Source organism: Misgurnus anguillicaudatus, chromosome 24 (genome assembly GCF_027580225.2).
Source record: "Misgurnus anguillicaudatus chromosome 24, ASM2758022v2, whole genome shotgun sequence".
NCBI classification, from domain to species: domain Eukaryota; kingdom Metazoa; phylum Chordata; class Actinopteri; order Cypriniformes; family Cobitidae; genus Misgurnus; species Misgurnus anguillicaudatus.
In genome coordinates this window covers 6741528-6765984 of record NC_073360.2, presented here as the reverse complement: position 1 = coordinate 6765984, position 24457 = coordinate 6741528, and the positions used below count along the sequence as shown (strand labels likewise).

The 24457-nt window shown below is 37.4% G+C and overlaps 4 protein-coding genes and 1 long non-coding RNA gene across 6 annotated transcripts; 2 read left to right on the top strand and 3 right to left on the bottom strand.

Moving 5' to 3' along the window:
• The first annotated feature begins 663 nt into the window (after positions 1–663).
• Positions 664–2446, top strand: LOC141361471 (uncharacterized). The gene is made up of 3 exons (XM_073862861.1): positions 664–1577; positions 1844–2062; positions 2147–2446. The coding sequence occupies exons 1-3, from the start codon at positions 748–750 to the stop codon at positions 2328–2330; spliced, it is 1233 nt and encodes a 410-aa protein (XP_073718962.1). The 5' UTR covers positions 664–747; the 3' UTR covers positions 2331–2446.
• Positions 2447–2560: 114 nt separating this feature from the next.
• On the bottom strand, positions 2561–14968 carry LOC129437605 (G2/M phase-specific E3 ubiquitin-protein ligase). Its single transcript, XM_073862862.1, has 13 exons — positions 14869–14968; positions 14443–14758; positions 14258–14343; positions 13966–14018; positions 13203–13242; positions 13060–13127; positions 12878–12967; positions 12474–12787; positions 12122–12299; position 12084; positions 11708–11880; positions 4054–4268; positions 2561–3270 (listed from the first exon to the last, which is right to left on the bottom strand). The coding sequence occupies exons 1-13, from the start codon at positions 14959–14961 to the stop codon at positions 3035–3037; spliced, it is 1863 nt and encodes a 620-aa protein (XP_073718963.1). The 5' UTR covers positions 14962–14968; the 3' UTR covers positions 2561–3034.
• LOC129447557 (uncharacterized) lies at positions 5073–10132 on the top strand. The gene is made up of 11 exons (XM_073863034.1): positions 5073–5702; positions 6459–6630; positions 7238–7481; positions 7573–7846; positions 7990–8167; positions 8270–8346; positions 8427–8607; positions 8733–8981; positions 9160–9331; positions 9415–9563; positions 9674–10132. The coding sequence occupies exons 1-11, from the start codon at positions 5430–5432 to the stop codon at positions 9898–9900; spliced, it is 2196 nt and encodes a 731-aa protein (XP_073719135.1). The 5' UTR covers positions 5073–5429; the 3' UTR covers positions 9901–10132.
• LOC141361547 (uncharacterized) lies at positions 9565–11359 on the bottom strand. The gene is made up of 3 exons (XR_012367669.1): positions 10707–11359; positions 10232–10386; positions 9565–9995 (listed from the first exon to the last, which is right to left on the bottom strand). It is a non-coding gene; the product is annotated as an uncharacterized lncRNA (long non-coding RNA).
• A 2072-nt stretch (positions 14969–17040) lies between the features above and the next one.
• Positions 17041–19301, bottom strand: LOC141361437 (uncharacterized). Of its 2 annotated transcripts, XM_073862703.1 has the most exons (7): positions 19098–19299; positions 18335–18493; positions 17976–18026; positions 17853–17897; positions 17716–17780; positions 17441–17585; positions 17041–17343 (listed from the first exon to the last, which is right to left on the bottom strand). In XM_073862703.1, exons 1-7 carry the CDS (start codon positions 19110–19112, stop codon positions 17068–17070), a joined length of 756 nt encoding a protein of 251 aa, XP_073718804.1. In that variant the 5' UTR covers positions 19113–19299; the 3' UTR covers positions 17041–17067. The 2 variants fall into 2 exon arrangements, with proteins under 2 accessions (XP_073718804.1, XP_073718805.1); XM_073862704.1 differs by lacking the exon at positions 17853–17897 and having other exon boundaries at positions 19098–19301.
• Between the last annotated feature and the right edge of the window lie 5156 nt (positions 19302–24457).

Genomic DNA, 24457 nt, shown 5'->3' with positions numbered 1-24457 from the left:
GTTATATCCGGGCGAAGACGAGCCTCTGGATGCCGTAACCCAAACCTGGGGTAACTGGAGAGAAAGCAAAGACACGTCCGACAAGACAAGGCAAGGCAAGGCAGCTAGACTGTGACCAAACAATGAACGCGCAACGAGAGACAGGACGGCGTGCAATATAAAGGGAAAAGTAAACGAGACACCACCGGTGAACAATTACCAAAATGAGCGGGCTGGGTTAGTGAACACATGAGGAACCGTCACCACAGGTAAACAAACACACACATACCCCACACACAACCATCAATCACCCAGCAGTCATGACAGCGAGTACGTGAAATGACACAAAAAGAGCTGACGGAGATTGAAACATCTGGTGAAGGAAGTACGGTGGCCGAGAAGTGCGAAACAACATTACAATGTGTGAAACACTTTTACGAACCTCGAGACAAATTTACATTTTGGAAAACATTTTTACGTATCATAAAACACATTTACATTGGGGAAAACACTTTTACCAAGGACGAAACAAATTTACATTTTAGAAAACAAATTAACAAGACGCAAAACAGTTTTACCAGTCCCGAAACAAATTTACAATGACAGATTCTAGCGGAAAGGGAATGTACCACTCACCGGAACTGACGCTATACCCACACACCGGAAGTGACGCGGTGAGGTGGTGGTAAGCGGCAAATTCGGTTTGTGGTTGTGTAGTAAATAGCGAAAAAAAATTGGTGGGCGTACAGGTAGGACTGCGGCCGAGGTATGTTTTGTCCATTTTGTGGCCAACATATGAGCACCGTAACGCGGTTTTGCGTCACGTGTGGTCGGTGTTTGGAGTTTTTGAACGACACGGACCAGATGGAAACACGGGACATACTGAATCAATGTGTTCAATATTTTAACGAGGGCCACTCGTACGCTGTAATCGTGGACATGATGTCAAGTCTACACGGTGTAAACATCAGCTTGAGGACTCTTAAAAGTAAACTAAACGAAGCCGGGTTGTACCGCCGAAAGGATTATTCTTCTCCAAACTCCGTGTGTAACGCCATCAGATTGGAACTTCGTGGACCTGGACAACTATTTGGCTACCGCACGATGTGGCAGGTACTCAAACAAAAGTACAATTTTCGAGTGAGGAGAGACGATGTGATGAATTTGCTCCGGGAGCTTAACCCTCGAGGGTGTGAGAGTAGAACACGCAGAAGGTTTACAAGAAGAACCTACCACTCAATGGGACCCAACTATATGTGGCACGCAGATGGTTACGATAAACTTAAGCCATTTGGTCTGGCCATATCGGGATGTATAGATGGATTTTCACGTAAAGTATTGTGGCTTGAATGTGGACCAACAAATAATAACCCAACAGTGATTGCTCACTATTTCATTTCATGTGTGCAAAACCTCGGTGTCATCCCTATGAGACTGAGGACTGATTGCGGCACTGAGAACGGCATAATGGCTGCAATTCAATGCACGCTACGCCACCATCACAGTGACTACTACTCTGGCGCGTCCAGCCACATGTACGGCTCATCTATAAATAACCAGCGTATTGAGTCCTGGTGGTCTATATTTAGAAAGGGAAGGTAAGTGGACTTCATATTGCATTCTTGCTTTGGTCATTCGATTTTCTTCTCAGGAACGAGTAATGAAAAACAAAAAAACGAGCACAATAAAAATCAATACAAAATGTAAAACAGATACAACACGCAAGGAAAAGTAGTTCCTTATAGAAAATCGAATGACCAAAACATGCAGACCATAAATTTCATTACGACTAACCTCTTATTTTATTATTCAAACATGTGTATATGCTTAAAAGTATAACTACAATTTGTATAAATTTCTATAGGTCTCAGTTCTGGATGGAGTTATTTGCAGACCTTAGAGAAGCTGGATACTTCAACGGGAGTCATGAGCATCAGTGTCTATTGAGATACTGCTTTGGTGATGTTATTCAGAAGGACTTGGATGAGTGTGTGAGACTGTGGAACAGTCACAGGATTCGCCCTTCCAGAACAGCAGCGTGTCCAGGAGGAGTGCCCAATGAACTCTACTACTTACCACACAGGTGATGCTTTGATAATAAACAGACAAAAGTATTATTTTAACGTTTTGGCTTAAATAAAATGCTTATGTTTTCTATTTAACATAGGTTTGGCTCGAGAGACTGCGGATTTCAAATTGAACAAACTGAACTGGATGCCTTTCCTGAGGCTAGCCTGTCAATAACTTCTTGTGGAGACCCAAACATGCAGGAGTACTTGGACTTTGCCATAGAACACAGTCAGTTACAGAAGCCAGAGAACTGGGAGTCTGCATCAGAACTGTACATGTAGCTAAAAGAAATGGCTCAGCTATGAAATGATCAAAAAGGGAGGGGTTTTTGTAGTGGTCGCATAGTCCTCTCTGTCTGAACACAATGTTTATGAATCTGTCACCCACAGCTTGATTGTTTTAAAGTGTGAAGTAAATTATTCAAAATAGCAATGAACATTTATTAAATTTTTGTAGTATAGAAAAAAAAACTTCTTTCACTACTTGTTTCTTTATCTAAAACAGTGATTCACAAATCTAAAACATTTTCAAAATGTTAACAGTGAGAAAAGAACATGCTCACATACTGTTATATTATAAAACAATTTTGGCAACTGCACTTTAAAGTGAACCTTTAAAGGGATAGTTCACCCATAAAATAAAAATTCTGTCATTCACTCACTCTCACGCTGCCACAAACCTGCACAAATGTTTGTTATGATGAACACAAAGGAAGATATTTTGAGAAATGTTTGTAACCAAACCGTCCGCGGACCCCACCCACTTCCACAGTAGCAAAAACAACAAGACTACCATGGAAGTAAATGGGGTCCACGAACAGCCCGGCCACAAACATCTCTCAAAATATCTTCCTATGTGTAACCAAGAAATTTATACAGATTTGTAACAGCATGAGAGTGAGTAAATGACAGAACTTTCATTTTTCGGTGAACTGTCCCTTTAACAACAACCTTTTGAGAGTCTTAAGGTTTATCCATAATTTAGCTTAAAAACAGCCAAATCCTGGACTATTTTGAATTCCAAAGTCCATTTGTGACTTAAACAAAGTGTATGCGTCCAGGAGTGGTAATTTCAAGGAGTTTGCGCATGTATTTGCCATAGGGAACACAGAGTGATCGAGGAACTCTATTTGTGGCAGTGGTTCCAAGCCAGATGGGGGAAGCGAAGACAGCCCAGTAGCAAACATCAAAACATCTTCCACCGACACAGCAGCCTGGCCTTCTGCAAAGAAAAACAATTCAGATACATTATTTAGTTATATAGTGGCTTAAAGAGCTCAAACCCTATTGTAATTGTACAGATTTTTATTATTAGGGTTTTTTTTATTAGTTTTTTTACAGAGTTTACAGCTCTGTAATCACGTGGTGCGTATCATTTGATAGATATCCTCATACTGAATGACTTTGCCTCAAGAACTACTACTGTTATTCAAATTGTTCCTCAAAAATTCACTGTTTTTCAAATTGTTCCTCAAAAAAACCCTATCATCTTAAAAATGTACTTGCGCAAACTAGTCCTCAATTTTTCACCAAATCGCAACCAAACCAGTGCAGTACAATTCTCTGTACTCTCTAGGATAATTATCTAAAAAAAGTTGAACTTTACCATTTGGCCATAACAAGATCATTTAGAAAATGGGTGTGTCAAAACACCCAACGCCTATAAATCCTAAACAAAAACTCAAAACTTTACAAATTTGTGAGCATATGACACATAACATTCGAAAGAAGCAGCAAAATTTCATGGAGATCGTACCATAGCTGGCAATATAACTTTCAAAAAGCTTTGAAAACGATAATAGTTCTTATTATAACTACAATGTTGCCTGTAATATTCTTTGCCTTCTGTGATTTAGGTGGTTACATTATTGCTAAATAAAACAATGTCTATTGATGCTTATGTGCTTAAAGGCTGGAAATGCCTGAACCACGATAAATGCTGCTTGTAGCTTTAATTGCCATGTGTTTTCTTAACTAGTTATAAAAAACAAATAAACCAACAAACCTTCACAATCAAGGAGATAGTCTGCCCAGTAGCCCATGGTTTTATTTTCTTTAAGTCTTCGACTGCTTCCAGAAGGACTGAGGTCAGGTTTAAAGAGCATCTCCAGATCAGAAGCAGTGAGTTGCTTTTCAGAGTGGCACAGGACAGGGGCCAGCAAAGTAGGGTATTGCTGTAGTGCATTCAAAAACTTCAGGGCTGAAAGACCCTCCCTGAATCTACAGGGTGAACACAAACATTGTTGTAGTGGCAATTGACTTTAAATTAAAGAAAACTATTGAATATTCTTTTCTCTACAATTACCATCCACCTTAACAAACGTAAATTTGGGGGGAAATTAGTCGTATTGAAAATTGATTTTAAAGAACCCTATTTTCACGGCTGAGTAGCTTGAACACACCCCATGCACTTTTTCAAAACTTTGTGTTACAGATTTAATTTAAAATGGTCATACTAATCTTTTTACTCAGCAGTATACACACAATACATAAATGACAAAGCAAAAATAGTTTTTTTAGAAACTGTAGCCAATCTAATTAAAAAATTAAATATCACATTCACTTAAGTTAATAAACCCTTTTCTCCGTATGCTGTTGAACCACCTTTGGAATAATTCCAGTCTGGCTTTACACACCCATTAACATCAGCACACTCTTATATCTGATTATATCACTCTTTATATTATATATTTTATCTGCTTTTATATTATATAATAACCCATATAACCCTTTAATTCAATTCAATTTTATTTATAGTATCAAATCATAACAAGAGTCATCTTAAGACACATTACAGATAGAGTAGGTCTAGACCACACTCAATAATATACAAAGACCCAACCATTTAGTAATTTCCACCACACCAATAAGGGCAGGAATAGATTCAGATGTAAATGACACTGGCAGAGTATGGAGCATGTGGTTGGATAAACAGCAGCAAGTCATCAAGGGTTTGATGGATCAAGTGAGCCTCAAACCATAACTCTGCTGTCAGATGTGCAGTAGAGGTGGATGGATCACTTTAAAGAGCCCCTATTATGGGATACACGTTTTAAAACATCCTTTTGTGTGTATGTGTGTATAAGTACATGCTAACGATATTCAAAAAGCACATACCTCAAAGAAAACGATGACGCGAGTTATCGTCTCCAACGTTCAAGGACTACAAAAAACGCTCGGATTGTAGGCAACAGTTTACTTCCTGGGATTGGTGACGTAGACAAGACCAACATTATCATGATTCCACCCCCTCTGCTGCGCTTGGCTACGCCCTCAAAACTGGGGGTGGAGGGCGCGAGAACGCTGAAGGGAACGGAAGTGGCGTAGCAGAGGTCGACTGGAGTTAGAGTGTGTATACAAACTGTTGTTGCATAATTAAAGATGTCTAGACGCTGTTTCTTTAGATGTGAGGGCAAAATGTCCCTTTATGGCCTTCCTAAGGCAGAGGACATCAGGATGCAGTGGATAAAATTCATGTTTAATACGGTTCCGGCACAATACAGTCAAAAGCTGTTCATATGTTCACGGCATTTTTCCCATGACTGCTTCGTGAACCGTAACGAATTTGAATCTGGTTTTTCGCAACGTCTTCTCCTGAAAGATGGATCAATTCCTACTTTGTTTGGATTACCCTGCACTTCTGGATCACAGGCTGTAAGTATCCATGTCTTTTGTTTACCACTTACGTTACCGGAGCTTAACTTACGTGCGTGTGGAGCGAGCGTGCAAGCTATTTATTGTATTGTAATATTGTATTTCATAAGCCACGTACCATATTTACCCACACGTATGTTGAATTATGTAGACTATCGGTTTTAACATGTTGTAATTCGTTTTTAAATGTTGATTTAGACGTGTTTACAAACTTGCTACCAGCTAAACTGTTAGCTTTACAGCTGTAGCAGCCGATCCTGTTCCCCTCGGAATGTCTGTTCCCCTTGTCGTTTTTTGTACACCCAGCTGTTTTTTCTTAATATTTATTTTATAGTTTTAATTGTTGTAAGCTGTATTAGGTTGTACAAACTCTGTAAATATGCTATACCATACAAAAAAAATTAAATAAATAAAAACACGCAGATTTTCTTGGGTACCTGCGCCTGCGCTGTCAGTAGAAACGCTTTATCGACTGGAAGGGGGAACAGACATTCCGAGGGGAACAGGGTCGGCTGCTACACCCGGTAAAGTCAAACTCTTAAGTAGAGATGATATATTTTACTGTTGTATTTACTTAAAGCTGTAGCTATTTTAGATTTTGAAACAAAGTAAACACGTCCTGTGTGTTACTCTAATGGGGCATTTAATATGTAATGCGTGAACGTCTGGGTGCGTTATAGTCTAACGATAGTCGTTGTCCTCTATTGTTATGTCCTTTTGGCTGATTATATGTTTGTTTTATTTTCTATTTTCCAGAGTACATCGCAGCATGTACCCTACACTGTAGAAAGGAAACATGTAGAATGCCAAACTGATCCTCCACATGCAACATCAGTGGGCACACAGTATGATCAGTCAAAAAAACAGAAATCAGTCAGCACACAATTGTCCTTTGGTAAACTAAGGGACTGGCATATGAGGAGCAAAGGTATGTAACATATTTGAGGTATATAGCTAACAATACCACTACCAAAAATGTAAACTTAAATGTATGATTTTCCTTTCTCTCAGAAGGAAAATCAATTTATTAATTTTATTGCTAAAGCATTAATGGGTAAATTACCCCTCTATATTTCAAATTTGCTAATTTACCAGAATAGTGTTTACAGGACAAGGTCGTCAAAGAAAATACTATTAATTACTCAATTAACAAAAACAGCTATTGGTAAAAATGCTTTTTCAACATATGCACCAAATGTCTGGAATGAACTCCAAAATACTTTAAATCTAGTATCACTTCAATCGAATGATTCTTTTAAAAACCTTTTAAAGTCAACTCTGACTGAACAATGCAACTGTTTTTAATTGAGTATCTTATACAATTATTTTACTATGTATAGTGTATAGAGATTTGTGCTGTATCATGTAATTTATGTTTTGTCTGTTATGTATTGTAACTTGGCCGCCATTCTTGGCCAGGACTCCCTGGAAGAAGAGTTACTGTAACTCAATAGGACCTTACCTGGTTAAAGAAAGGTTAAATAAAATAAAAAATAACTGATGATAAAAAGTTTTTTTTCTCTGCATTATCGTAGGATCCCAGGCAGCAGTGTTGTGTCACAGTGTTTCCACTGAAACAACATCAGCGTACGCAGATTTCCCATTCGGATTACAATCTCCAATCTCTTCAACACCTATGAAGACCTCTGCTTTTAATCCAAAGAAAAGACGTCGCATAGAGTTGGAGGAGGAAGATACTGAGAGCGAAACACTATGTGAACCTCACGACACCACATATAACCCAGAAGACACAGTTGTTACTGAAGAATCAGAACTGTCGTAAGTTCAATATATACAGTATGTTATAATGTAATTTTGAAAATCATAATGTACATTTATTTAAAATTGTGTTATTTTACTCATCTTTTAGATTTGCGCAAAGTTCCTCATACAATGAAAAAAAATACGTTGTATTTGAAAGCTGCCTCCGAGACTTGTTCGACATCTGTCCACTTTGCCGGAGGAAGTGTGATGTTCGTCAACGGCAACAGGGAACTTTTGTGGCATTCAGTCAACTTTGCTCAAACTGCAGTTACAACAAACAGTGGAATAGCCAGCCCATTGTTGGAAGTACACCTACAGGAAATCTTCTTCTGTCTGCTGCAACGTATTTCACTGGTAATTCATTCATCCAGATAGAAAAGGTATTTATATAACTATTCATACCACATTACATAGGAAATTATATGTTTGTATTAGTAGATATCAAAATATTTAAAATTAATAATAATAATAATAATAATAGTTTTATGTTTAATGTAATACTTTCATATTTTTGTATTTGCAGGTTTTCCGTGCCATGAATCTCCAAGTTTTTCAATATGACACATTCAGGAGACATGCAAGGAATTTGTTGGAACCGGCTATTGTCCACAAGTGGAAAACAGACCAAGCGAATATGCTTTTGGAGTTGCAGAAGAAGAATAAAATTGCAATTGCTGGAGATATGAGAGCAGACTCACCAGGTGAGACCAGAATTTCATAAATTGCCTCAACAAAACATTTTCAAGCATACTACTTAGATATTTATGTTTTTCAATGTTCCCATCTTTGTTCTTTTTCTATAGGACACTCAGCAAAGTATGGTAGCTACACTCTACTCGACTTGAACACCAACACCATAATCGACCTTCAGCTTGTCCAGGTGTGTTATATATTCTTTTAAAAACTTTGTCTATATGTGAAGATTTTTTGTCATATCTTGAAAAATTGTATACTCCTTAGAGCAATGAAGTTGGAGGAAGCTATCACATGGAGAAGGAGGGCCTGAAGCGTTCCCTAGATCTTCTGGATTCAAATGGTCTGATGGTGGACTACATTGTGACTGACCGACATCCACAAATCCAAAAGTTTTTGAGAGAACGCAGCATTACACAATACTATGATGTGTGGCATTTTGAAAAAGGTAAACATTTATTTTTGGTGTGTTTATAAACAAGTCTATATTACTGACACAATTCTTTGCGTCAAACAATACTTTAGAAAAGTTTAACATAGCTTTTGATTTCTTAACAACTTTATTTTTATCAGGTTTGTCAAAGAGACTAGCCCTTCTGGCAGAACAAAAGGGCTGCGAGGTTTTAAAGAAATGGTTGCGCAGTATTAGAAATCATGTTTATTGGTGCGCAACGTCTTCAACTTCTGGACCTGAGAAGGTGGCCAAGTGGAACTCCTTGATAAACCATCTTCAAAATGTGCATGTCCATGACGACCCTACATTTTCCAAATGTGAACATCCGGACCAAGAGTCTACAAATTCAACGAAATGGTTAACACCAGGTATGTTTTTGTCTTTATTTAGTAAATACTTGTCTAATTAGTCTAATACATAAAAAAAATCACTAATTCACTAAAACGCATCCAGCTGGAATATCTGTGTGGTAATAATATTCTGTTTGTTTACTGTATAGTTTGATCGGTGAGATAATCAAAATGATTCTTTCTGTTGTTACCCAAGGGTCAATGGTTCTACATAAAGTAGAAAAAATCTTAGTCAATAAGAGAGTCCTCAGGGATGTCGGGAAGCTAAGCCATCACCATCAAACATCATCAGTGGAGGCCTTCCATAGCCTGATTCTTCGATTTGCACCCAAAAATGTGGTCTTCCCATTTATTGGAATGCTGTGCAGGTATTTAAAGTATTCTATTAATTGTGTGAAATAAACTAGTATTTACATTTACAATAAATGTATTGCTTGTTATGTTTTTACAGATTGTACCTTGCAACCATGCATTATAATGAAAATGCAGACCGTGAGCAAGCTGTAACCAAAGCAGGAGAGGCAAAGTTCAAGGTTGTGTTCCCAAAATCTAAGAGAGGGGAATGCGTCGCAAGGCCAGTAAAAACACAAGCGACATACTGTAAGCAGTAACATTTTTATTTCAAATATATTAATTAAATAAATGTACAAACTGTATGAAGCTGTAAAATAAATGATCAAAACAAAAGATTTACTGTCATATCTTTACAGTTTATGTGGATGACCTGATCAGGCTTGTGTTTGACGAGGTGCTTGAGGACCCAGCTCCATTTGTTGAAAAGCTGAAGGAAATCCCGATTCCATTGGACCTGGCATCACAATTCGAGAGGCCTTCTAAGGAGGACGTGATTGCACGCCATCTCACGCGCTTCAGTTTAGGGGTGGTCGGAAGCCGACATACCGACCATCCTGATCGGGAAACTCCAAGCGGATCCTAAGAACAACACACGATGGGATGACAACTCTATTGTGTCGTCCTAGATAGCCCCAACACCAGCTGACAAAGCTTCGATACGCTGTGTATCTGTAACCTCTGTAAGCATTAAAATGGACAATTATTCAGAGGAGAACAATATAGGATATAGTATAGTATATTATAATTACTAAAGCATGTTTATTTGAATATTTTTACAATTTTAATATATTGCAATAAAAAACTTTTGGCTGAGTCATATGTTTTTTTCAAGTTACATCTTTTGGGTACTTTGTTACTATAATGCTACTTTAGTGTTATTAGTTAAAAATGTAGTAAAAGTTGTGAACACTTACTCCTCTAGTGTTCTGCGCCTCAAAGGCCCATAGTCGGTACTATAAATGTTGTGGATGTTCTGCAGTGTGTAGGGATTAAGACAGTTTGGTTCAAAACCTGGATGATGAATCATGCAGGTAGGAGGTTCTGGAACCTGTTGCATTCTCCTTACAACCTAATAAGTAAATATATAGCACTTATATGTAAGCAGTGTTTTATAATAAACGTTATTACAGTAAAATAATGTAGAACTAACAAATTAAGTCATTTAAATTCATATATTACTATATGCCACATATGTGTTTCCATATAGACCAATTCAAATGATGTAAAAAACATTGGCTAGAAACACTTCCTGTTACAGTTTGTGACAATTATGTTTTTATTTCACATATATTATCTTTAAGATGTTTGTTTAACTTCAGGTAATTCAGGTTTATATGTTCTGTTGAAATGGTCTATAGTTTGCAAAGTAATGTAATACGTTATAATTACCTTTGGAATCTCTTTGCAACACAAGTTTTCAGCCTCGTTTGGCATTCTGGCACAGTTGCCACACAAACACCTAAACAAGTTAAATGCAAACTCGAGTTTATTGACGGACATCGTTTTAAACGTGATATTTTGACGTTGCAGTTACTGTACAATACATCCTTATTGTTAGGCGGCTGAGGGAATAAAAAATTACCATTGAGAAACGTTCTGCAAAAGTCTTGCTTGCGGAGGTGTTGCTGTAACGGCCGTCTGCTCGTCTGAACTCTCTGGATCGGACTCGGGCTCGAACTGGTAAGGCAGTACAATCGCCATTGTTTCTGCAATCTGCATGTAGCTGTTCATGTACGTTCGTGCTCTCTTTAGGACCGGGAAACCTACGCGAAGTCAGGGGCGTATCCTTTCGAACATACGCCGAACCCAGTTGACCAATAACAGTTGAGTAGGCCATCTGACCAATCAGAGTACACTAGACATTTTTGGAGGCGGAGACAGGAACTGAATCCGACCGTTTCAGAAAGAGGGCAAAATTGGTGAGGTATGTAGGCAGTTTATAAAAATAATATTGCATTAATTAATTGTTTTAATCAAAAATATTTACTATGGGAGACCTATTTATACAGTAAGGTGCCCATTTAGGGGCATAATAGGTACACTTTAAGGTGTAACTGGACTGATTTTAACTCTATGGAGGAGTCAGTCAGGAGGACTAACTTAATATCTAATTTCTGTTTTTGGCTTGTCATTATGATGTATTGTGTGTAGATTCACAAGGAACAATATTAATATCTATTTTAAATTGAATCTATAAGGTGTGTAGACTTAACGAAGACACTGTAGTTTGACATCACATATCAGTTGAAATTTAGCTTAAAAAAAGTTACAAATGCTGTTACATACATGCCTGCATAAACCAAAGATGGGGACTCAATGTATTTCAAACTAAAAATTATTCTATACATGCATAAAAATAGAAAGTCTCATTTCTACAACTATCATCTTACCTGTCAATTACAGATGAGTTACGGTCAATAATATACCACTGGAGGTAGTCAGAAACAAATTCTCTCTTTTCTTCCACAGTAGCCACATGTCTCAGAAAACCTGCTGTCTGTAACATTGTGCTGAGTGTCATCATACATTCGCGCAGAGCATTCAATGAAGCAGCATTCTCAATCTGAAACACACAAAAAGGGACATAAACACCCCAGAAAATAACTGTGAGCACTGTATCTCTTTGCCTATTTTTTATGAGATACATCCACAACACAGTGTAATCTCTTTTACACCATCAAAAACTAACAAATTAATGAAACAAATTCTGTACTTCATATAGGAAGTAAACATGGTCTCAAAACACTGAAGTACTCTATGTAAAACTCTGACCTACCATATCGTAACCTTTTGCTATTCTTAACTCTTGCAAAGCTTTCCCTATTTCTTTAACAGTAATTAAATGAATTGGTGCTTTGAATGAAGGCTGGCCTGCAAGATAATGTACAAGATCTTTCAACAGGAAATGGGGTCCTGGACCTCCATGCACAACTGACACAGCAATCATCTTTCCTGCCAGGTAGTATTCATCCTCCCTAACAGCTGTAAATGAATTCATATTGCAAAATTAAAACAAACAATGCATTATATACTGTAATATACACGCATTTGTCATGTTATGTTTGTCATATATATGACATATGACATAAATATATGGTCAATGATCATTAAACAACCATTAGTAGACTATAGTTAACATCTAATCCATATGCATACCATTTGCATTGTAGACCAAGAATCGATGTCCTTCTGGTCCATCAAAAATGGGCCGGTCTTTTAGATGTTTCATTAGTAGAGTTAAAAACTCTCTTCTTGGACCACCAGTGTCAATTGCCTCTTCCAAAGCGCCAATATCATCAGTAAATTTGACAAGCATGTCACAGGTTTCAGAATATGTTGTACGCTTGAAACCTCTGACTGCCCCATCCCATACATTAGCCCTTGAGATGTTGAACCGACTGACTTTTTTGTGATCAATAGGAAGTGCCAGGTTTGCTACAATGTCAGGTAATGTAATACCGGTCTCATCCCTGTAATGACAAAAAATGTATAATCCAGATATACCAGAACTACTGTACAGTGAAAAACAGGAGGGTTATATTCAAAAGCTGTCATATTACATTACTGTGTGTTGAGAATTCTTCACACTGACAGCAACCAGCTCTTCGTCCTCTTGCTCAACATTTGGTGAATACAGGTCTGTGTATTTACTGTTGGGAAATTATCATTTTCATGTTAAAACATCGTACAAACCAAAATATCCTCCCCATGAAGTCAGTCATTATGATAATTATTTTTTTACCTGTAGCAAGAAGGTTTTTCTGGATTTTCTTCAGGTGGATCCAGATCCTCAGCATCAGATATTACTATCTGAAAAAAGATAAAAATGTTTGAAACAACAACAATAAAAGCAAAAAATGTCATGGTATCAGTCTGCCTTATTACCTGTCCTGGCTGAACTGTTGATGAATGTCCTGGTGCATCTCTGAAACATGATAAAACATAAAAATTATTAGCTTTATGATAAAGTCTATAATCTAGTTTTTAGTAAAAGAGGCAACCCAAGAATTTATAAATGAAAGATTATTTTGTTATAAATCCCATTACACATATGTTTTTTTCTGTTTCAAGTTCATCAGAGCGAGTTCTCTGATCACATCAACAACTTAAAAAATTGATTATTTAAAAGTACTCTCATGCAATTTGGCATCTAGCCTTGTCAGCGAGTAAAACTGATTAAATGAGATACAAACTTTTCTAGTGTCCAAGGTGTTCTGGGCTACAATAGAAGTTTTAGACATCTTAAAACCAGCAGGTGTCCTTCAGGCCTACAGTCAAATCATGTAAACGTTATGCATACACCAAGATACAGCCAAGATTCCTTTTGGTTGATTACTACTAGAAAAGCATGCAGCAACGTTAAAATTATGTATGGTCTTGCTGTATTTCCAGGTGAACAAAAGTGGTAAAACAGCTCAAAAACCGCATTATAAATGTATAATGTGTATGTGAATAAGTACCGGTAGTGACATTATCTGCTAGTAGTTTTATCACAATTAAATGAGTTAAATGAAAAAAATAATTGCCCTTTAGCAAAGCACTGTAGCCTAATAAGATAATAGTTATTATTTCCAGTCAAGAAGTAAATAAATAATTTCAACTCATGCATGCCTGAAAGTTCCTTTGTGTACAAGTGTGCAACACCTACCTTTCATCTTCCAGTTTGAGTTTGGGAGTACTTCGATTTTGTGGTTCAAAAACCTGAAAGGAAAAGGATAAAATGATCAACAATTTTCAGCAGCTTCCATTATTGTTCCATTACCACATACAGCATATATGCTGAATGGTTTCCTGTGTTACTGTATAATAGTTACTGCGAAATAATCAAAACAAACCTTTTTTCACTAAATTATTGACCAGGACAAAAATGTTATGCAATCCAATGCACATCTAATAAATAAATGCAAACATACATACATAAATAACTAATACTAATGTACCAAAGTGTCAGCTCGATTGAATTCAGCTGTGCTCCTTGTTGTGATGACAATTTCAGAATCAGAATCAGAGTCTGTAGTATCATCCACTGAAAAAAATAAATCAAACAAAAAAACAAACAAACATTATCTATCTACCAGCAGAGTATCAAAATATGTACAAATATTGAATCACGAGATCCACTAACCTCTTTTATATTGTTTTTCCAGGCAAATGAAAAAAGTGATCCTGGAATATGCCTTTCCTATTTCCTTTTTATATTCTGCCAATTTGAATGGCCTTTCTGACCCAGGCACATGGACCACCTCTGAGCAATCTGGATACAAAAGGACGTATGGTCCTTCGTGCATGTCCTTGTTAAATGTTCTCATTTTCTGTACAGCTTGTTTCAGTAGATCAGGTGCTGCTACCTCCGGGTCTGTAAATAACGGGAGTGTTTTCCCTCTTAGAGGTTTTAAATCGGTTCCATCAGTTTCATGTGGCACCATCAGTCCTACATTTATCTAGTAAAATAACAAAGATATATAATTAATGTATACATAGGTAAAATAAATATACACATACACAAAAAACATATAGAGCATTCCAAAATGTATAGGTCAGTACAACTTACCTGGACGTGTTTTCTTTCTTTAGGCTTAAACCTTCCTTTTGGCCCATAGTTAAAAGACTGCCGTTCTTTTGACTTTGAGCTTCTGTACTCCATGAAATGTTTGTATTAGTGTTGTCACGATACCAAAATTATTGGTTCGATACGATACTATGTCAATGGTTTCGATTCCGATACTTTTTCGATACTTTTTCTGAAAAGGGAGAAACACTCTCAAATCTCATTGCTGTGATTTATATTAAAAACAGGACAACATTCTAATCATATAACAAACTAATAAATTAACATTTATGAACAGCAGATATATTAAACATTTAAGCAAAATATAAAATATATCAAAATATAAAAAATAAATTAGAGCAATGGCATTCAAGGTAAAAAAAAGAATAATTTTAGCAGCATTATCTGAGTTTTTCTCTAGTGAGCATTAACATAGTAAAAAAGATAAACAAGTACTTAAACAAATGCATTGCTTTTTGTTTGTTAATGTTAATACATTAACATTTATATGATAAACAGATTATAGTGTAAATATGAAAATATACCTCACTGAACGACATGAGGGTTAATAAATGACGTGTTTTTGTGAACTTAAAGCACAACAGTATCTGGGTTCATTTACTTTTTACCACAGTAAAAGTATTTTCTTGTCAGCTAAAATGCTGTCTAATTTCCTAAGTCTGATAACTGTGAGGCGATTGTATTAACTTGGATCATTACAGGCAAAACGTGACCACACGCATATCAACAACAATTTGGAAAGTCTAGAATTAATAGTTTGGGATGATTATCAATCTCTCGTCGGCGTGTCGGTCCTTCAGTGCTTTGCTAGCGCCGTTAGCACGCGGCTCTGTAGCAACGCATATTTGGCTTACTTCACTTGTGTCCTTCGGGTTCGCATGTTTATTTGACTCACATCCGAAAAAACCTCCACACAGCAACACTGCTTGGCTTTCTTGTACTGTTAAACCAGAGCGGACGAGACGAGGAGAGGAGGCAGAGCACTGTATTCACGTGCACTGTGTGTGCGGCGCCGTTTAAAAGAAAGATAGAGAGAGAGAGAGCGTGCAGCTGGTGTTTGCAGAGTTACATAAAAAACAACTCGCAGCTCGTCTCGGAGTATCGATTCTGCGGGACACGAGTATTGGAATCGTTTTAAAATATCAGTATCGATATCTATCGAAATATCGATAATTTTGACAACACTAGTTTGTATGATGGGCATGGCTGTTGTTCTGCTGAAATGGACAGAGTTCCGTTTCAAAACAAAGTTATTAGCCACTCAAAAAAATAAGTATTAGCATTACATATTTTTATTCAAATGGCCTCAGATATCTAGCGTGTTGCTACACTAAAAAATGAAAACTTAACTTACTTTGCTTAGCACTGTCCGTCTGTCGAGTCGTCCCCGGTGTTTCCGTCTGGTCCATGTCGTTCATAAACTCTAAAGACCGACCACACTTGAAGCAAAACCGCGTTACGGTGCTCATGTGTTTGCCACAAAACGGACAAAACATACCTCGGCCGCAGTCCTACCTGTACGCCCACTAAATTATTTTCGCTATTTACTCCACCACAAACCGAATTTGCCGCTTGTGGCTACTCGATCCGTACAGCAACCCGATCGGTCCGCGCATGTGCGAAATGACTGCGATACGATTTACGGCAGTTTCGGATATTAGCGCTTTTCTTACCCTTGTCATAGCGCTTTATTTGCAAGTCTTACTATTTACAACTATGTCTGCCTTTAAACAATTGATAATATTGCTCGTGTAATGTCTGTTTTGTGTGCAAGTTTACTTACTCTGACTTGTTTTTGTGGTATTTTTGTCCTACGCAATCACATGTACAACATAACATAAAACGTATGAGAAAATGTTGTAAAATTAAACTATATAGTTTACATATGTTAGACATCACATACAGATGTGTGTGTTTGTTTACATTTAAGTTAATATTTCATTTTCTAAAGATATGTTCTGAAACTGTTCTTCTTATTGCAGCATATTTTTACAAGTGTCTGTATTTAAGAAAAATAGATTACAAAAACACAGGACAAAACTGATTTATTCAACTGATTTATTCATTAATGAATTTGTTTCCCCCCTCCCTCATCACTCCCTCCCTCAATCAATCAATCAATCAATCAATCACTCCCTCTCTCCCTCCCTCAATCACTCCCTCTCTCACTCACTCCCTCCCTCACTCCAGGAACATTGCATTGACCTTCAAGCCTTTTTCATCAATGCAGTAGGACAAAAATTTCTCCATGTCCTCTTGACATTGAAAAATAAACATAAAGTCATCATTTGCCTCAGGGAATTCATCACACATGACCCTTTTGAAGGCATTTTGTTGGTCATCAATGGTCATTTGCAGAAAAGCAGGCTCTGTCACCTCCCCACGGAATAAGTCTCTGTGACTGTGTATCCAGTTCCACGCTGTATACAGGTCTCTCAGAATGGTTGGCTGCTGCACCTGGTGAAGACACAAGTTGTAAATCAAATATACAAAATTATAATGGCACAATAGTGGCACGCATTTAACTGTTGGATATGACCACTAAAGTCTTTACCTTATTAATGTCCTGTTCAACCACAACTCTTCTGCTGGGCAACAGTTTGGTGGTGGTGGATTTCGAAACTCTGAAGACAGGCTCAAGTGTTCCCTGAAGGAGTTGGGATGATTCTTTAGTCCAGTATGCAAACCTCTGTCCATGCCTTTGAAATATATGCAAACATAGATACCATCTATTAATGTAATAGCTTTCTAGTTTAACTTTAACCACAGTGACTTAATACAGCCAAGAGACTGAAATTATTATTATTATTATTAGAAAACCTATCATACCCTTCTAGGCAAAACTTTTCCATTAGCTGAATACACCACCACTGGCGAATCAATGGCACCTCCTCCTAAAACGCACAAAAATAAAAATGTGCACATAGCATAGTTTGAAAGCATAATTATGTGAAAATCCACCTTACCTCTGTAAATGTTAAAGGACATGATGTGCAGATGCTTAGAGCATACTGTGAAATACAAACAATACTGTAAGACTTTGATTTTACTGTCTTACAGCTTTGATGAATTAAACATCAGCATTTTACCATCAGCATGTAGACACCACAAGAATTCCCAATGCACTGTTGAGGAAAACACTGGAAAAAGAAAAGTGCATTCACAGTTGGTTTTAAACTGTTTAAACATGCATAAATATATACCAGGGGTCTCCAACCCTGCTCCTGGTGAGCTAGGGTCCAGGAGATTTTAGCTCCAACCCCAATGAAGCACTACTGAAGCAGCTTATAAAGGTGTTCAGTGTTGTTTGATAATTACAGACAGGTGTGTTGGAGCTGGGTTGGAACTGAAGTCTGCAGGAGGGTAGCTTACCAGGAGCATAGTCGGAGACACCTACTATATACTTAAAAAAAGCTTTATACAACTTATAATATTATTCAAAACCAACCTCAAGGTCTTTTCCTGTTTTCTCTGTCCAGGAGCCTGGGTCAATGAAGTCTGCAATGTTTCTGGCATTCAAAAGAGAACACAAAATAAATAGATGTAATGTCTGATAAAATGACCAGTTCTGTAGCCTGAGAACAAATGTCCTATAGGAACTTGAAGCCTATAAAAGAATAAAGAAAAGATTTAAAATAAATCATATTAGTAACTGATATCTGACTAAAAAATAAACTACATTAAGGTCAATTATTTATTAATACTCTGCTAGAAAAACAATAAAACATCACATAAATTCTTCAGATTTTATAAACTGATTGAAATCATTAAATTATAATTATAAATATAATGGTTATAATGGAAATTTTATTGGTTGTAATGGAAACTATTAGGGTCTCTGTGGGTATACTGGCGAGTAATGGAATCCTTGGGTGAGATGTTTTCTGGCAGATGGGAACCAATATAACCCCAATTAAATCATACAGAAATAATGCCCAAAACACACCACAAAAAATGAATGTTATACTTGTTTTATTGGTAAAGGCTAATGGTTCCTAATAGTATTTTAATGGAAACCATTAGAATCTCGAAAGCTCCTGTTGTTGTTTTTTCAGCAGGATACCCAAATATGGGAACTGAACAATTGGCTTAATATTTTCATAATAATTTTATAAATTAAACACATGACCCATGCTGTACACAATTGAGTTAGTTTACTTTATTCATTATAAAATCTATCGGTAATTTACTTTTAAATTATTATTCCTTACCTTTGATGGCAACATTTCCAGACGCACGTTTCACCTTCCGCAACTCTGAAGGACAGTCAGGAATTTCTCTCTTTAAAAGAAATTTTTGAAGTCGTACATAAAATTGAAAGGAATCCATGTCGCTATTCTTCTCTCTCCACCGTAAAAACCAAACTGACCCCAGGCGAGCAAACTGTCGTAAAACGTCGGCGATAACAGGAAGTGACGTCATTTCGCACATGCGCGGACGGATCGGGTTGCTGTACGGATCGAGTAGCCACACCGCTTACCACCAACAACACAACCTCACCGCGTCACCGCGTCACTTCCGGTGTGTGGGTATAGCGTCAGTTCCGGTGAGTGGTACATTCCCTTTCCGCTAGAATCTGTCATTGTAAATTTGTTTCGGGACTGGTAAAACTGTTTTGCGTCTTGTTAATTTGTTTTCTAAAATGTAAATTTGTTTCGTCCTTGGTAAAAGTGTTTTCCCCAATGTAAATGTGTTTTATGATACGTAAAAATGTTTTCCAAAATGTAAATTTGTCTCGAGGTTCGTAAAAGTGTTTCACACATTGTAATGTTGTTTCGCACTTCTCGGCCACCGTAAGGAAGAGACTCGACGGGGAGCGCAATTTGTGTAGCACTGCACAACTGTGTTTCCAAGGCTACATAGGCTTAAATGTTGTTTACAGTTTGAGTTTGGATTAAGTTCTATTGCTGTTGTTGCACTGTTGTTTTGCATTGTTTTGCACTAAAATTTAAAATGCAAGTAAATAATTGTTTACATACAGCAACAGAATAGAGGCTCACTGCCATTCTGTGATTTTTGTGTGCAATTATTCAGATAATTGTGGATTGTCCCCCCCCCACAAATGTTAAACTATTTTTTTCAATGGAAGAAAACTTGAAGAATAACATTATTTATTATTGTTAAAAAAATATTTTAGGTTTTGTTATGCAACTGTAAGTGTTAATAAAAGTTTGATGATTATTCTATTTATTTGTGATTTTTCAATTCAGATCCATTAAAAATTAAGCAATACGTTTTTTTCAGTTTCCGTTTTCGGCCAAGTGCATCCTAAATTTTCGGTTTCGGCCCAGAATTTTTATTTCGGTGCATCACTAGATGGCACTTCTATTTTAAGTTATTAAAACAAACAAATGCTAAATATTCAGCTAAAGTTATTTTAAAGACTCATAAACAGTGGGTTTGAGCAGTTTCATTTAATAAAAAAGTTATAATCGTCAAAATTCTCTTAAAACCCAATTTTATTTTGCTTGTGGTGGCAGACTTATTTTGTAACTCATGTGGTTATGTCGATTAGAAATGAATGAATACATAATTTATATAATTTTTTACATTGAAATACATAATTTACATTTACAAGTGACAGTGTTAGCTCTGGAATGATTTACCAAATAATGTTCGAGTATCAGACACAGTCGATCAATTTAAATCTAAACTTAAGACATTCTTCTTTAACAAAGCATTCACATAAAATGTCCAGTAAATGTACATTTCCCGCAGTAGTTAGTTTGTCCAGAACAAAGCACTCACATACCTCATATGGGTAATATACTTATGCCGCAATAGTTAGCCTGTCTGGAACCGAGCCGACTTGAACCACTATAATGTTTGACACTTGCATTGCATGCGAACGGCCCCTACGCTAATAGAATTCTGTTTTTCTCTCCCTGTCTCGTCCTCAACCACGAGGACCATGAGACAAACAGACCCAGTTCCGGTTGCTGTGAAGATCATTGCATCACTGATCCACTGGCTGTCCTTCAACGTGATGACCAGCCGATGCCCGACCAACGACCACCGGCTAAACCAGTTTAATTCGCTTACCCGCCTCCTATCCCTACCGTTTCTATATATATATAAATATATATTAATTCCTCCCAAGGGATTTTGTCCTTCTAGGACTTTTTCCCATTGGGTTTTTTTTCCTAGAGGGTTTTTAATCCCAGGGAGAGTCAGCCAACTTTGGCTTAACTTAGCACTTTACAGTATACGTTACATTATTAATATGCTCGCTTGTACGGTTTAACCGCTTTCTCTACTTCTTACATTATCTATTGATTTTCTGTGTTCTCCTCTACATCTTCTCATGTAAAGCTGCTTTGCAACAATTAACACTTGTGAAAAGCGCTATATAAATAAAATTGAATTGAAAAACAAGACATTATAGGTTGTTCTGCTTTAATTAATCACAAATTACGAAATGACTTAAAAGTCAGCTCCTCCACCGGCTTCCCTTGTTGTTTTTCCAAAAAGGAAAGCTGAAAACGTATTCTGTTGTTCAGTTTCCTCCCTGAAAGATCATGTGACCTGCTGTGGCAGTTCTTAATCGAGCTGTACTGACCAAACATATCAACGTTTTTTAAAATCTTGACAAAAAAATCCAAACACAACCTCCAACACACGAACTCAAATACAACGGGATAGGGCGTGATCTTGCAAATTTGGCGGAGGACCCATAATGAGGATTATTAACAGAGGATTATTATTATTATTACAGAAAAGCAACCATTACATTTTAAGGTAAGAATGAAACTATGATTGTATGTCTTACATTTTTAACTGAATGGCGTATGCAGTTAACAAATATGACTTCCGGAAGACGCACCAAAATCCTGGACAGGACACGTCCGGACAGAATGGCACATATGGTCACCCTACCATAATGTCATTAATTGTCCATTAACTTTGCATGCATGGTATAGGGACACTTAGAAGGAACTCTTCAGATTATTCAGTAAATGCTTTGTTCATTTTTACAATGAATATGTCTCCTGCCTTCTGTTATAGGCCTACTGTATTCTCTGGGATGGTAAATGAGATTTAACATAATTATTCTGTATTTAGTCAGTCTTTTTATTCTTGTAGGAAAGCTAAGGATAGGGACCTGGAACATCAGAACCCTATAAAAGAGTGGCAAATCAACACAGGTGGCCAGAGAAGATGGAAAGATATAACATCAAGGTACACTTGGGCCCTGTGTATATACAGTTACCTGTCACTGAGTCCAAAGTAAAGGATCTTGTAGAGGGCCCATGGGGCCGTGGATGGGACCCATGTCGAAATAAAACAGCCATCTACAAATGCTATAGACTACTTGAACAGAAAGAGGGAGGTTTTCTCTTAACATACAAGCCACATGTGACTACAAATATTAATTTATTGATGTCGTAGTCAAATGGCCAGGTAGTGTCCATGACACTCGATGCTGAACACACATTTAAAAAATGGCACGATCCCCTCCTCAAAAAAACAAATATTAGAACATGAGAAGTCCATTCCAGTTTTTCTTCCTGGGGATCATTTGCTTCCTTACCTGATGAAGGAGTATGCAAATGGGGGAAGCACTGTTCAGCAACAGTATTTTGGACCCTCCATATGTCGAGCCAGAATGGGTATTAAATGTGCGGCCTTTGGCAGACTGAAAGCACGATTTGGAGCATTGAGAAGGGCGATGGACATTAATCTAAACGACTTTCCCTTTGTCATCTATGCCTGTTTTGTGCTCCATAACTACTGTGAGCCCACCAAGGAGACGATGGACAAGAACAAAGTCAATGAGGCAATTCAGCAAGACAAGGACAACCAGCCAGACACACAGACTTATTGCAGAGCCGAATTTATCACAGCAGAAGGCACAAGGGTCAGGACAGTCCTTAATGAATTTCTTGATCCATAAAAGGGCCACAGTCTTCTTTGCCTAGTACATGAGGGTGTGTTACATGCCAGTCAAACCTGCTTATGGTCTATAAAGTGTAATTCTGAACATGTGAAAAACTGTTAAGTGCCTTAAAGGTGCAGTGTGTAAATTTTAGCAGCATCTAGTGGTGAGGTTGCGAATTGCAACTAACGGCTCAGTCCACTGCTAACCCCTTGCTTGTGAAAAGCACAGAGAAGCTACAGTAGTTGCCACCTGAAAAACATGTCATCGTCGGAGACAACTTAGTAAAAAAGTTTGTCCGTTAAGGGTTTCTGTAGAAACATGGCGTCACAAAATGGCGACTTCCACATAAGGCAGGGATGTCCAATCCTGCTCCTGGAGGGCTGGTGTCTCTGCAGAGTTTTATTCCAACCCTAATCAAACACACCTGATCCAGCTAATCAAGGTCTTACTAGGCAGACTAGATACTTTGAGGCAGGTGTGGTGAGGGAAGTTTTAGCTAAACTCTGCAGGACACCGGCCCTCCAGGACCGACTTTGGACACCCCTGACATAAGGGGACCCTCTGTGTATGTAGTAGAGGATGACATGGGAGTGGATTTTCACTCCTGTCCCGTACCACTCCCATAGAAATAAATCTTGTCCCGTCCCACTCCCAGACCAAAGTTTAAAAAATAATCCCATCCCATCCCGCTCCTGGTAAATTGACTCCCACTCCCATCCCGCTCCTGTTTAAACTGACTCCCGCTCCTGTACCGCTCCCATATATTTTTTTCTTCAACTACTGTTTAGTTCATACAAAGAATTTGATTTAATCTGCTCTCCATCCTGTTTTGGACCAACTGCTGAGCCGGTTTCTAGATTTTCTCCAGAAAATGGAATACAGCAAATAAAAGAAAAACAGTACATAGTTCACTCCATGTCTACAATAGTTTAATAAACCCAAAGTCTGGAGTCCAGAACACAAGAACCAGACAAATAATTGGATTATGGGTGTTTAATTCACAGTTGCAGTAGACATGGCCATACAACCTTCCATTAATATGCACTTAAGTATCTGTGTTTGTGTATTTCTGCAACAACAAATAATAAACAAGAATAAAAGCCTTATGCAAGAACATTAATATACATTTGTTTAAATAACCAGCATTAAAGATACAATTTGTATTTATGCGCCGAAAGATGGCGCCAGATCAAACAAAAACAATGATGTTGTTTACTGACGCTCTGAAGCAGCGTGGAATTATGGGATTTGTAGTCTTTAACTTTAGCCATCAATCAGACGAGAACGAGAAATCACGTTGATGGATAAGGTAATCAAGTCTTATAAATGTTGCGTTTGATGACATCGTTTATTTCATTATGTAAGTTTATATGTGATGTTCAAAACGAAATTGTTAGTCATATTGATATTACAGTATTAGTCCAAATTCGATGGTTAACACAGCACAGAATTAAGTTTTCAACTTACAATCTACAATGATTTTTCACATAATGTATTGACAGTACAAATCTTATTGTGAACTGTCTTAAAATGACCATTTATATTGCTGTACAATACCTTTTGATGTGCATATCGTCCGCGGGAAGACGCGCTGATTACAATCTACACACTAATGTTGTGATCTATATAATAGCATACGTTTTTTGAAGGGTTACGAATCAAAACAACTCACCCATCGTGTAAAACACAAGC